The following is a 15,073-nucleotide window of genomic DNA, read 5'->3' as shown; positions in this document are numbered from 1 at the left end:
ATATTAAAAGAATTATTCACCACGATCAAGTGGGATTTATTCCTGGGCTGCAGGGGTGGTTCAGTGTCCACAAATCAATCAATATGATTCATCACATTAATAAAAGAAAGGATAAGAACAACATGATCCTCTCAATAGATGCAGAAAAAGCACTTAACAAAAAATAGCCTACTTTATTGATAAAAACCCTTAAGAAAGTAGGAGTAGAGGGAACATACCTCAACATCATAAAGACTATATATGAAAGACTCACCACTAATATCATCCTCAATGGGTAAAAATTGAGAGCTTTCTCTCTAAGGTCAGGACCCGTGACAGGGATGGCCACTCTCACCACTGTTGTTCAACATAGTACTGGAAGTCCTAGCCTCAACAATCAGACAACACAAAGAAATGAAAGGCATCCAAATTGGCAAGGAAGAAGTCAAACTTGCACTCTTGCAGATGACATGATACTCTATGTGGAAAACCCAAAAGACTCCACCAGACAACTCCAGAACTGATAACATGAGTTCAGCAAAGTCACAGAGTATAAAATCAACATACAGAAATCAGTTGCATTTCTATATGCCAATAATGAAGCAGCAGAAAGAGAAATCAAGGAATCGATTCTATTTACAATTGCACCAAAACCCATAAGATACCTAGGAGTGAACCTAACCAAAGAGGTAAAAGATCTGTATGCTAAAAACTATAGAAAGCTTAAGAAGTTGAAGAAGACACAAAGAAATGGAAAAACATTCCATGCTCATGGATTAGAAGAACAGTTATTGTTAAAGTACCTACACTACCCAAAGCACTCTACACATTCAATGCAACCCCTGGCAAAATAACACCAGTATTCTTCACAGAACTAGAACAAACAATCCTAAAATTTTTATGGAACCAGAAAAGACCCCAAATAGCCAAAATAATGATGAAAAAGAAAACCAAAGCTGGAGGCATCACAATTCCAGACTTCATGCTATATTACAAAGCTGTTATCATCAAGACAGTATGGTACTGGCACAAAAACAGACATATAGGTCAGTAGAACAGAATAGAGAACCCAGAAATGGACCCACAAATGTATGGGAAACTAATCTTTGACAAAGCAGGAAAGAATATCCAATGGAAGAAAGACAGTCTCCTTAGCAAATGGTGTTGGGAAAACTGGAGTGACATGCAGAAGAATGAACCTGGACCACTTTTTTACACCATACATAAAAATAAACTCAAAATGGATGAAAGACCAAAATGAAACACAGGAAACCATGAAAATCCTAGAGGAGAACACAGGCAACAACCTCTTTGACCTCGTCCACAGCAACTTTTTAACTAGACATAGCTCCAGAGGCAAGGGAAACAAAAGCAAAAATGAACTATTGGGACCTCATCAAGATAAAAAGCTTCTACACAGTGAAAGAAACAGTCAACGTAACTGAAAGGCAACCAACAGAATGGGAGAAGATATTTGCAAATGAAATATCGGATAAAGGGTAAGTATTCAAAATCTATAAAGAACTTCTCAAACAACACCCCCAAAACCAAATAATCCAGGGAAGAAATGGGCAAAAGACATGAACACTTTTCCAAAGAAGACATCCAGATGGCTAACAGACACATGAAAAGATGCTCAACATCATCACTCATCATCAGGGAAATACAAATCAAAACCACAATGAGATAAATACCTCATACCTATCAGAATGGCTAAAATTAACAACTCTGGAAACAACAAATGTTGGCGAGGATGCAGAGAAAGGGGAACACTTTGGCACTGTTGGTGGGAATGCAAACTGGTGCAGCCACTTTGGAAAACAGTATGGAGGTTCCTCAAAAAATCAAAAATAGAGCTACCCTGTAATTCAGCAATTACACTACCTAGGTATTTATCTGAAGGATACAGAAATGCTGATTTGAAGGGGTACATGCACCCCAATGTTTATAGCAGTACTATTAATAGTAGCCTGAGTATGGAAAGAGCCCAAATGTACATTGATGGATGAATGGATAAAGACGATGTGGTATATTTTATACGATGGAATATTAGTGATCAAAAAGAATGAAATCTTGCCATTTGCAACAACGTGGATGGAACTAGAATGTATTATGCTGAGTGAAATAAGTCAGAGAAATATATGATTTCACTCATATGTGGAATTTAAGAAACAAACAAATGAACATAGGGGAAGGGAAGGGAAAATAAGACAAAAACAGAGAGGCAAACCGTAAGAGACTCTTTTTAAAAAAAAAAACATTTTTTTAGGTTTACTTGTTTATTTTGAGAGAGGGAGAGGGAGGGAGGGAAGAGGAGGGGGGGATGGGTGGGGGGAGGGGCAGAGGAGAGAGAGAATCCCAAGTAGGCTCAACACTGACAAAGCAGGGCTTGAACCCATGAACTGTGAGATCATGAGTTAGACACTTAACCAACTGAGCCACCCAGGCCCCCCAATAAGAGACTCTTAAATACAGAGAATAAACTGAGGGTTGCTGGAGGGGTGTTGGGTAGGGGGATGGGCTAAATGGGTGATGGACATTAAGGAGGGCACTTGTTGGGATGAGCACTGGGTGTTGTATGTAAGCCAGTTTGACAATAAATTATATAAATAAATAAATGTATGTATGTAAGTGATGTAAGTGATGAATCACCAAATTCTGTTCCTGCAAACATTATTACACTATATGTTAACTAACTTGGATTTAAATAAAATGAAAAATATGAAGAAATATTCAAAATATCTTTATTGATGTTCTAATTTACTTCATTATGATCAGAGAACTTAGTATGACTTCAGTTCTGTTACATTTGTTCAGGTTTGTTTTATTTTGTTTCAGAACATGCTTTGTCTTGTGAATATTCTATCTTTGAGGAATGTGCATTCTTCTGTCTCATATTATTTAAAATTATAATGAATACAGCTATATTATGGGGTAGAAAGAAAAGTCACTTGAATTCTTCAGATAAAAAGAGTTGTTTCTGACCTATGACAGTTGTCTCAGGCTATGCCCACAGACCTCAGGGAGTATCTTTTCACTCTCATACTGTTAAGTAAAAAAGTAACAAGTACTTTTAGGCCTTTGGGAAGTGTGGTTCTCTAAATTGTCTAGAATCATGGCAGAGACCATTAATGCAGATTCTTGTATACCACCCTCAGGAAAATAACAGCTTGCGTTTATTGGAGACACTTTTCATAGATGATCTCATTTACCCTTGGCAAACATACCTTTAAAGAAGGCGCCATTTTATAGATGAGGAACTTGTATGATGTTACTCAGCCCAGTGATAAGCTCAGTATTCACACCTGGTGTGTCTTACTCAGGAACCCAAACTCTAAACCACAGCAGCATTGCCCGAGGGGCCTAAGGAAGCTACACGTTGTATTCTCTGTGTTTTGACTTGATTGGTTAATTGCTATGAAATAGAAATAAAGCTCTTGTCTTAACACATTTTGAGAAAGTCTTGAACACGGTTGACATAATTTTGTTTTCTCCTTTGTGTTCTGAAAAGAACAGAAATTAACTTCATTAGTGATGGCTTTCATAATGAAAATGGCATTACTTCAAAGGGAGACCTATGGACCTTTACACTTCCTGTATTTATTAAATTCTCTTTCTTCCAGGAACACTACTGGTCCTTTTTATTCTGTTTTCCAAGCAGATACAGATAGTATCCTTTTCTTTTGTCTTGCTTATTCTACTTTACAATTATTATTTCAAGCAGCAAGTTTTAGAACATAATTTTTTCTCCTTTAACTTTATTCTGTGGGAAGTTTTAAATGTCTACAAAATTGGAAGATGAAATAATGAACCTCCATGTACCTGTCACTCAGCTTCATCAGTTACCAACTCATACCAGTCTCACTTCTCTGCTTTTTTGTGTTATTCACATTATTTCATCTGTAAATATCACAGAATATATATCTAGAAAGAATGTCGTTTAAAACAGAAGATTTCTGAACAGTGTAGTATATTTATTTTCCTTTAAGTGGTTTGTAAATGTCATCACTTGTATAGCCATTCTTCACCTGTCCTTTTGTCTTTATTCATTTTGTAGATTTTCACAACTTTTCCACCAGGGGGCACTTGAAGGCTGGATGAATTTAGATATTCAAAAGGAGGGTGAATACAGAGAGCCCATGAGCTTCTCGATAACCCAGAAGTACTCTGTTATCTTTCCCTACTCCTTTTTGAAAATCTTTTTGATGCATCTAGATGCAAAGCAAAAGATGCGGCAGGCCTGGAAGTCCTGGATGATCTACGTGGTTTTTCGTAGAACCAAACTTCAGATGCAGACCACTGCCCTGGAGTTTAGGCAGCGGAGTATTTTATGGTGAGTGTGTTCAATTGCTCTGCAAATCAGCAGCTGTCATTTGACCTCTGTTTTGTATTATGCACATAAATACCCACCTTAGGGGTGCCTGGGTGGCTCAGGTGGTTAAGCATCTGACTCTCAATTTTTTCAGCTCAGGTCATGATCTCACCGTTTGTGAGATCCAGCCCCCTGTTGGGCTCTGCACTAACAGCATGATGCCTGCTTGGGATTCTCTCTTTCCCTGTCTCTCTGCCCCTCCCTTGCTCGCTCTCTGTCTTTCTCAGAATAAAAAAAACATTTTTCTAAAAACCCACTGCAGGGTGTCTGGGTGGCTCATTCAGTTAAGTGTCTGAATTCAGCTCAGGTCATGATCTCACAGTTCAAGGGTTTGGGCCCTGCATTGGACTTCACGCTGGTGGTGTGGAGATTGCTTGGGGTTCTCTCTTTCTTCCTCTCTCTCTGCCCCCTCTCAACTCATGCTTTCTCTTTCTCAAAAATAAATTAATTTTTTTAAAAACCACCTTAAAACAGTGTTTCAAACATAGTTGACCCTTAAATAAATATTTATTGACAACTTGTTCAACTACACTATCAGGTTTTCACATAATCAGCAGTAACAGTAATTGAGTACTTACTGTGTTTGAGTAAACACTGTTGTTTGTGTGTGTTAATTTTTTAATGTAAAGTCTCATTTCGTCATCACCATAAACTAAAATAAGTACTTTTTTTGTAAATATTAAGATACACAGAGTCCAAGGGCACCTGGGTGGTTCAGTCATTTGAGTGTCTGACTCTTGATTTTGGCTCAGGTCATGATATCACAGTTTGTGGGTTTGAATTCCACGTCGGGCTCTGCACTGACAGCATGGAACCTACTTGGGATTCTCTCTCTCCCTCTCTCTTCTCTTTCTCCACTTGTGTGCACACCTGCATTCTCTCTCAAAGTAAATACATAAACTTTAAAAAAAAAAAAAAAGATAACACAAAGGGTCTCAGAAAGGTTGAGTAATTTGCCCGAGCCCATATAAGTTGTAATTGGTAAAATAGGGCTCAGCTACCCTACCCATCTTTCTGATGCTAAAGCCCATTTTCATAACTGCCCTATACAGCATTTCATCAGCATTGTCCACACCTTGGAGGGACATGAATTAGTTGACTTTGAAAACCAGACATGTGTAACAATGAGCTGCTTTTATAGTGGGACTGATCCCACTGAATGTTGTCTCTGGTTGGTCCTTTAGGTGTCCTGAATGGCAGCATATTAAAAGCTCAAAAGAGGTGGACCTTCTGATATAGATAAGAGCAGAAGCTTTGCAGCTAGACTGACTTGTGCTCAAATCCATGTTCCCACATGTATAGTTGTGTCCTTTCACCTCCACATTTCACTTTCCTCACTTGTGAAATAGGTACACCTTGAAATGTCTTTCAGGGTTGTCATGGGAGATAAATATGATGACATCCGAAGTATTTAGCATGATATCCAGAACATCAGTACACCTAAAAATTCTTTTTTGTTTTAAATAACCTCTTTAAGTTATTTAAAATTTATTTGGCAAATATTTTTGAATGCTTAATAAGTGTACATTTCTATCAGAGTCTATGGGGGATGTTTTTACATAATTTTACTTATTTACGGGGCTTAAAATGTTCCTAGTCCTGTACTGGCTGCTGGGACTGAATTCAGGCAACTTGTAATCCCCTAAGTGCTTATAAAGGTAAGTAGTAATGTAAGATAGCTTGAGATTTTGAAGTCAGTGATGCTGCTAAGCATGGCCCAGGTTAGGACGACATAAAGATTTTGCTAGGTTAGAGTGACCAAAGTGAGTGCTTCTGTAAAAAGCAGAGGTTGCAAACTCTCATTTCCTCATTACTGTTTTCCTACAGCTAATTAGAAAATAAGCAGAAAGGACGCCAAGACTGGAGATCTAAAAGCCATGTTTTTTGTAATTTGTTTTGTGAAATCTCCTGATTTTTTTGTATGTTGGCAATAATTCATATTTTTAAATGTGTGTAGTTCCAAATAGAGCATGTCTGGAGTTTCTAAGACTGGAGCTGACCTTAGGAACCATCAGTTTCCAGCCCTAAATTAGCTGTTCTAGGACTGCTTCTCGTTTTTTTTTGTTGTTGTTGTTGTTTTATTTTTTTATTTTTTTCAGCAGTGGCTCCAACAGATGTCAGTCGAGATGGTACAGTGAGGGAATAGAGACTTGAGACAAGGGTCCAAGGCCCAGCCCTCATTGACCTTCTCTTTTCTGGGTGGCTTTTTTTTGACTGGTTCTATCTTTGGTTTGTTCTTTGACAGGGTGTGGTGGAGCCACTGGAGGCAGCAGCTGGGATGGGTCCGTGTGGGCCATGCCCTCCATGCATCAGCTGTGAAGCACAGGGCCCTGAGCCTCCAGCTGCAGGTGAGCGCAGCAGACTTTGGCATAGGTGTCTTCTGTCCATGTTGTCAAACCCCACAGCCACAGAGGGCAGGGTTGGATTCCCAAGAAGGCTGGCCATCATGCTGCTCCCTCTCTCCTAGGCCCTCCCTGCAGCTAAGGGGGTCAGGGGCGGTGGGCGGGGGTGGAGGGCAGAAGCAATATGGAAGGCTGGGTTCAATGGATAGAGGCTGCTATTAGGAATATGCTAGGGTCATCTGGGTGGCTCAGTCAGTTAAACATCCGACTTTGGCTCAGGTCATGATCTTGTAGTTGGTGAGTTCAAGCTGCACACCAGGCTATGTGCTGACAGCACGGAGCCTGGAGCTGCTTCAATCCTGTCTTCCATCTCTACCCCCACCCTCCCACTCAGGTGCACAGGCACACATGCACTCTCTCCCTCTTTCAAAAATAAAATAAAAAACATTTAAAAAATATGCTTAAATGTGATTACCAATGGTTTGTATGGTGCATTTGCTAATCATGGAGCTGGAAAGGCATTTATGAATTAGTTACAAATATGATTAAAGAAACAACAGTATATTCTTTATTTCTTTATTGCTGTTTTCCTATAGCAAGTTAGAAAATAATGAGGGCAGAAAAGAAACTGAGACTGTAAAGAAAACCTGGCTTCTAAATACAATTTTGCTTATATTGAGGTTTCTTTTGAGGATGCCACTAGCTTTTGGTCAGTAATAAAGGCCTAACATCTGTACTAAGACTATGCTGTGGTGAAGCTTTCTTATGACCTTTGATAGACTCTGAGTTTCTCTCAGTTCTTTGGTCTGCTGAGTACTTCTAGGGCTGCCATGTCAGTTATAGAGAATAGAACAGGGAATAGGGAAAAAAAAGAAGTGACCTTTACTATATATAGGAGTAAATCTCTTTTTAATCTGACAACATGTTACATCGTCAGTGCAAAGGTGTGCAGTATATGGAAATCACATGCAAATAGCATATATAATCATCTAGGTCAGGGGTCCACAGAGTGGCCCACTGTCATATTTGGCCTACAGTCTGTTGTAAATAAAGTTTTATTGGGATGCAGTTATACCTGCATTGTCCAAGGTTGCTTTCAGGCTACAAGGGCAGAGTTGAGTAGTTCCCACAGAGACTGTGTGTCATGCAAGTCTAAAATAGTTATTAATTGACTTTGAAGAAAAAATTTGCTCAGGGCACCTGGTTGGCTCAGTTGGTTAAGTGTCAAACTTCGGCTCAGGTCATGATCTCTTGGATCGTGAGTTTGAGCCCCATGTTGGGCTCTGTGCTGACAGCACAGAGCCTCTGTGTCCCCCACTCTCTCTGCCCCTCCTCCTCTCACCTTTCTCCCAAAGAGCCACTCCGAGAGCCTATAAACCCATTCTGCTGGTGCTATTGCTCAGAACACTTCAGAATTGTCTTTTGATTGTTGTCTTCAAAGCTTGCAACGACAGATTTGACTGAATAATTTTAGTGAGAGCAGGTTTTCATGGTTAGTGGTTGGATTTAACATATAAAACAACCCAAGGTCATTCAGAGTCAAATTCAGTGAAAATTATGAATCATCAAGATCATATTAGTATATACGGGGCACGGGGTGTCTGGGTGGCTCAGTCAGTTGAGCATCTAACTCTTGATTTCAGTTTGGGTCATGATTCCACAGTTTAACAGGCTCTGCACTGATACTGTACAGCCTGCTTGGGATTCTCTCTTTCTAAATAAATAAATGAACTTAAAAAAAAAGATATTGATATGGACCAAAAGCTGTGTGAAACTCTAAGACCAGATTTTATTATGCAGATTATGAGTAATAGTGCATTATGTCTAGTAAGTACCATATGGTTTACCAAGAATTATACTTAAGTCATTTCTTTTAAGCCTCATGACATCTCTGAACTAGGCAGCATAGACATCATGAGATATGTGAAATTAAAAAAATGTTTTTTATCAATTTGTGTACCTCAAACATAGAAACACTGAATATAAAACCTTTATAAAAACATGAGCAGATACCCAAGTAACCACTACCCAGATTTAGAAGGTGTTCGCATTTTCCATACTTGTTCAAACACTGCTCAAGCCCTGCTCTTCCTCCATTCTGCCACCATCCATCCTCAGAGATGTCCCCTGCACTGATACAAGGTTATCATTCCCTTGTGTTCTTTTTCACTTGTAGAAATGTGTGCATACATACCACAAAGAAGAAATGTTCTGGTTTTGTGTAGTTAGGAAATTGATGAATGGTGTCATACTGGGCATTACTATGCAGCTTGCTTTTTTTATGCAACAGTATATTTTTGAGGTGTATCCTTGTAGGTATGTAGAGATCTATTAACCGTACACTATGCCATTGTATGAATAAGGTACAGTTTATCTGCTTCAATAGTAGTCAGTATTTATGCTAATGATGGACTATTGATTACTTCTACATATTTTCAATTACAAATGGTTCTGCAGAGAGCATTTTTAAACATATATTATTGTGCAAGAGTCTGAAAGATTCTATATTCTGGTTCCTGGAAATGACCTTGTTGGTTCATTGGGTATTCATCTCTCTGTCTTTATTAAGGATTGCCTAGTTGCTTTCCAGTGTTGTGCCGATTTAAGTGCTAACGTTTCAGTTCTCATTTCTTTCTGCCTCCTTAGCACTGTGCATTGCCAGACTTGGTCATCTTCACCAATTTGATAGGTATGGAACAGTAATTCACTGTTGCTTTAATTTGTGTTTCACTGATTCCTGGTGAGGCCCAGCATCTTTTCAGATGTTTGTTTGCATTTGGGTTTCTGCTTTTGAGCTTGTTTACATTCCTCACTCTTTATTATGTTGGGTTATTTGACCTTTTTTTTTTTTTAATTTTTTAATGTTTATTTTTAAGAGAGAGAGAAGGAGATAAATAAAGCATGAGCAGAGGAGGGACAGAGAGAGAGGGAGACACAGAATCCTAAGCAGGCTCCAGGCTGCTCAACGCGGGGCTCAAACTCATGAGCTGTGAGATCATGACCTAAGCCAAAGTCTGATGCTTAACTAAGCCACCCAGGCACCACCCCCCCTTTTTTTAAATACTGATTTGTGGACATTGTTTTAGACTCTGCTTACTAATCTTTTGATGTTAGGGGTGCCTGGGTGGCTCAGTTGGTTAAATGTCTGACTCTTGATTTCGGCTCAGGTCATGATCTCACGATTTGTGAGTTTGATCCCCATGTCAGGCTCTGTGCTGAAAGTGTGGAGCCTGCTTGGGGTTCATTCATTCATATTGTCTCTCTCTCTCTCTCTCTCTCTCTCTCTCTCTGTCTCCCTCCCTCCCTCCCTCTCATCTTCCTTCTCCCTCCCCCCTCAAGAATAAATAAATAAATTTAAAACAATAAAAACCAAAAGCTAATCTTTTGAGTGTTATATACTTTACACGTACTTTTTTCCAGTCTATAGCTTTTTAAAAAAATTTTTTTGCTTTGCTTATGATGCCTTTTTTTCCATACAGATATTATTAATTTCACCGTAGCCTAATTTATTGTTGTATCTTATGGTTTGGTCTTTAATATATTTTGGGTTTAATTTTATAAATTGTGTGAAAACGGTCTTAATTTGTCATTTTCCATATGGATAATGAATTGCTGCAGCACTATTTGCTGATTCATCCATCCTTTATCTTTTTTTTTTTTTTTAAGTTTACTTATTTATTTTGAGGCAGGGAGGGGCAGAGAGAGAGAGAGGGAGAGAGAGAGACTCCCAAGCAGGCTCTGCATGGGGCTTGATCTCACAAATTGTGAGATCATGATCTGAACCAAAATCAAGAGTCAGATGCTTAACTGATTAAGCCACCTAGGTGCCCCTGTCCTTTATCTTTTTTATATGATTATTAATCTACTTTCACTATAAAGTCCCAGTTATTCATGGGTCTGTTCTGGGCTCTTCATTCCATTGGTCTGTATTTCTCTCTCTGAGCCAATACCACACTATTAATTGTGATTGAATAAAGCAGGTAAGAAAGACTACCTAGGTTTCCACCTCAATCACCTATTTGCTTTGTACCTTTTAATGAGTTACCTACCCTCCCTGTACCTTAGATTTTTTTTATCTGTAAGTAGATAATAATAGTGCCTACCTCATAGGTTTGTTGAAGATTAAGTGTGATGATACATGTACTAGGCTTAGAGCAATACCTAGAATATGGAAAGCTCAGTAAGTGTTAGCTGTTTATTACTGTTTCTACTTTTACGAGCTATCTCTTGTCTTTATACATGAAAAAGGATGACCTGTTTTATTCTCGATCTTTGTAAAATCACCTTACCTATTCTTTTTACTCTTTCTTACTAATTTTAGGATCAACTGTCAAGTTCCACCTCTAAGCCTACTAGGATTTTTACTATAACGCACTGACTTTTTACATTAGATTGGGGAAAATTGTCATGTTTATGATACTGAGTCATCCCGTCCATGAACTTGATCCATCTTGTGATATGTTGATGAGCATGAGAGGGAGAGTAAGAAGGATTAGGTCATGAAGTACATAAGGAGGCAGAGACTGTAGGTAACGTCTTGCAGGCTACGCCCATGAAGGCTTTGGTTCTTATTCCAGTGGAGGTAAGAAGCTGCTGTCTTTGAGCGAGGGTGATATGATCACACTTACTTCTTAATGGGATCCCTTTGGTTCATCATGTGCTGCCTTTTGGGAAGAAAGAGAGGTGTGTGTGTGTGTGTGTGTGTGTGTGTGTGTGTGTGTACACACGTGTGTTTATATTTTTGAGAAGAACTAAGGGAAAAATAAGCCCAAAACTAACAAAAAGTGGTTTGTTAGTGGTAGGGGGTTGCAGGGAATAGTGTGGAAACAAAATATTTCTGTGATTTTACTTTCTTATACAATTTTAACTTTGAACCGTGTAGATATTTTATATAATTAAAAAAAAAACACTCAAGTGAATCAAAAAGGAAAAAAAGCAATCCCTAGAATTTTGAGGCACACTAAAACAAACTTAAATTTGTAGCCATGACTATACAGAGAAAATAATTACTTCAAATAACTTTAAAATAGAATATTTTGACTGTTCATCCCTAGTGGGATGCATTCTAAGGACACAAAGAACTTCTAGGAAATCCAAAACCCGCATTCAGTAGTCTTATTGTTCATGGCAGGTTTAGAAACTATTATAGCTACATTGTGAAATAGAGCAAATGACTATGGCAGTGGCATTGGGAATCATGATTTTCAGTTTAAAAGAAAAGATTACAAATATAAACGAAATTAACTAAAAAGCCCTGTCATCTGAGATTGGAAATGTAAATATCAATATGGACTTAAGATGTTTTTTAACTTAAAAAATGTATTTCTAGTTCTGTTTACTGAAAAATTAGAAGTAATGAGTAGCAAGAATGTACGGCATTTAGCATTCCCAGTGCCCAAGTTATGGTCTCTGTTATGTCCTGGCTGAAAGGAACTGAGGCTTTTTGGAGAAATGGCTGATTCCAGGTCTAGAGCAGGATATGGACATCATAAGCCCAGGATATAGTCTGCTGGAAAGTGAGGAAATTAGCAAAGGCTAATGGAATTGTGTCAGAACTCAGCCAAAAGACTCATAGACTTACGATAGAACAATTGGGACCTTAGAAAGTAATGACTGCAGTGAATGAAAACACATCAAATATATAAAAATCCATGCATGTATAATGGGGGAGGAGGAACTCACTGGTCACATATTTGGGTTGTTAGAGCATTTACTCAATTAGAAAATTAATGAAAGCCTAGGTGGCTCAGTTGGTTAAGCATCCGAGTCTTGATTTCAACTCAGATCATGAGTGAGTCCCATGTTAGGCCGAGCACTGGGCATGGAGCCTGCTTGGGATATATTCATTCTCTCTTTCTCTCTCTCTCTCAAAAAAAAATAAAATTAATGAAAGCAAAAAATCAAGCATTTTCCCTGCCTTTCCTGTATAAACTATATCTTTGCAAAACCAGAGGGTAGGCCTCTTTACAAAATTCCAGTTAGTAGATGCAGAAGGATTACTAGAATCAGAAAATCAGTTTTGCCACCCCTAATGAGAAAATGGATCTAAGCAGCAACCACTGACTGAGAAGACCATGAGGAAAAGTAATGGAGGGATCAGGCTAACTTCATCTGAAGCCACTGACAGTCTTGACATGGCTAAAACTGGGGCAGCCAGCCATGATGTGCCTCATGATGCGAGGTAGTGGGAGGCCCCAGCACCACTTGAGAAATGTTCTTGCCTAAAAATTTGAACATGACTCCAACCAAGTCTAACATGAATCTAACTATCAGTTCCCAGGAAATAGAGGGATCAAGGAGAAAAGTCAAAGACCCTTGCTGAGACAATCAGCCAAATCTAAAATGTGGGACATGTTTAGTGTCTCTGAAAAATTGGTGGCATGAAAGAGGAAAAGAGGCAGGGAAGAAAACTGTCCCATAAAAAGGAGAGATTTAAGTGACATAACCAAAATAAACCAAAAAGGATCGCTCTGGCTATGTAACCAAACCACACAAGTGTTCATCCATCCAATGCACAGCAAGCCAATAAAAGCTGATACCAAACTTTTGCTGTGAAGAAAGATAGGCTACTTATTAGCGTGGCACCACCCAGGAGAACGAGAAGGTAATGTTCAAAAGTCCCAAACTGTTTTGGGCACCTGAGTGGCTCAGTTGGTTAAGCATCCGACTTCAGCTCTCTGGGCTCTCTGCCGTCCGTGCAGAGCCCACTTTGGATCCTCTGTCCCCCCTCTCTCTGACCCTCCCCTGCCTGTGCTCACTTGCTCTCTCTCTCAAAAATAAACATTAAAAATAAATAAATGAAACAAAAGTCCCAAACTCTCTAATGGCTTTAAAGCAGGGGTTTTTAAAGGGTGAAAATTCAGGGTAAGGGTCTCAGGGTCTTGGATCACACTTGATTAGAGTTAGGTCAGCTATCACATTTCCTTCCTTGATCATCTTGTCCCTTTTGGCATCTCCCAGTCTGGTTTCAGTGTGATTGTAGTGAGATGGTCGTTCTGCTTCAGGGACCCGGTTGTTCTGCATTATGGGCCTGGAACTGCAAAACATTCATAGGGATTGCATTAGTGATGTCATCTCTAGAGTACAAAGGCAAAAGTTCTACATCCTGTGACTATCACTAAGCTGCAAATTATTATTTTTTTTTCTGGCAAACACAGCACATTGTTTTTGTTATCTCAGGCAGAACAGCATCCCACAGAGTTGTTGAGAGGCAAGTTTATGTTACTCCCTGAGGCATCTTTACAGGTTTTTTTAAATAGTAAGTAGGGGCTACGTGACTCTGGTCAGAGGCAGCTAGAAGCCATATGTCTAAATTGTGGGTTCCAGGGAGGCTTGCATCCCTGGTTTCAGCTGTTGTGTTAAGAATAGACCATAAAAGATCAAGAATGAAAGCAGGGAGAGCAGTTAAGAAGCTATTACAAAATCCCAGGTGGGATTCTAGACAAGGATGATAGCAAGATGGTGTTGGATTCTGGGTATACCTTGAAGGTAATGCTGACAAGACTCGCTAATAGATGGTTAAGACGTAAAGCTTCAGAGAAAGAGTCCAAGGTGACTCCCAGGTTTCTGGCCTAAGTAACTGGAACAGTGGAGTTGCCATTTAGTAAAATGGGGAAGATGGAGGGGAGTTAGCTCCATTCTGAGCTTTGTGTCTTCAGCCTATATTATAGGCCTTTTGAACATCCTCAAGGAAATGTGAAGGAAGCAGTTGAATATATGTGGAGTATGGAGGACAGGTCCAGACCTGAGATGTAAATTTGGGAGTTCTTGGCATGCAGTTGGTATTTAGTCATGAAACTGCATCAAAGGACAAAGGGAGTGAGTATAGCTTGGGGGGTCGGGGGGGGGGGGGGGAGGGCGATTAGTCCCAGGACTGAGCCTGGGAGGAATAAAGGCGAAGGTAGCCTGGAGAATCTGCAGGCCTGATTGGCCATGTCAGATGCTTCTGGCAGGTCAGGGAAGGTGAGGAGTGGAATTTGACCTTTGGATTGAGCAACGCGGAGATCATTGATGCTCTTGGTAAGAGCAGTTTCAGTGAGCTTGATGGGGAGAGGATTCATGAAGGCCTTCCTGGGAAAAGAGAAATTAGAAAATAGACCCTTCTTTTGAGGAGTTTGGAAAGAAAAGAACTCCAGTGTTAGCTGGATGGCAAAGTGGTGGTTTGCTTAGGAATCTGATTTATTCCTTTCGGGTAGTGTTTTTTGTGACAGTAATCTCTTCCCCACAGCTTTTTATTTTTGACAAACACCAAATGACAGATACTGTATTCTCTTCACTGGTTTATCCTATTGCTAACATCTTCCTACATTTGCTTTCTCTAAGTATATCAATATATTTCTTTATATTTTCTGAGTAGCTTAAAGTTGCAGACATAAAAGTT

General features: G+C 39.3%; 1 protein-coding gene across 1 annotated transcript in view; it reads left to right on the top strand.

Annotated features, from left to right (window-relative positions):
* Positions 1-15,073, top strand: part of SFI1 (SFI1 centrin binding protein) — a 102,519-nt gene that overhangs the window by 46,701 nt on the left and 40,745 nt on the right. The window contains exons 8-9 of the mRNA XM_047088024.1: positions 4,195-4,312; positions 6,597-6,699. Of these exons, the coding sequence (XP_046943980.1) occupies positions 4,195-4,312; positions 6,597-6,699 (221 nt within the window). The remainder of the gene's footprint in view (positions 1-4,194; positions 4,313-6,596; positions 6,700-15,073) is intronic.

The sequence above is a fragment of the Lynx rufus genome, unplaced genomic scaffold (genome assembly GCF_022079265.1).
Source record: "Lynx rufus isolate CCGP_SWC_20201006 ecotype Redwood Valley unplaced genomic scaffold, mLynRuf1.p SCAF_24, whole genome shotgun sequence".
Lineage (NCBI taxonomy): Eukaryota > Metazoa > Chordata > Mammalia > Carnivora > Felidae > Lynx > Lynx rufus.
This window is presented reverse-complemented; position numbering and strand designations above follow the sequence as displayed.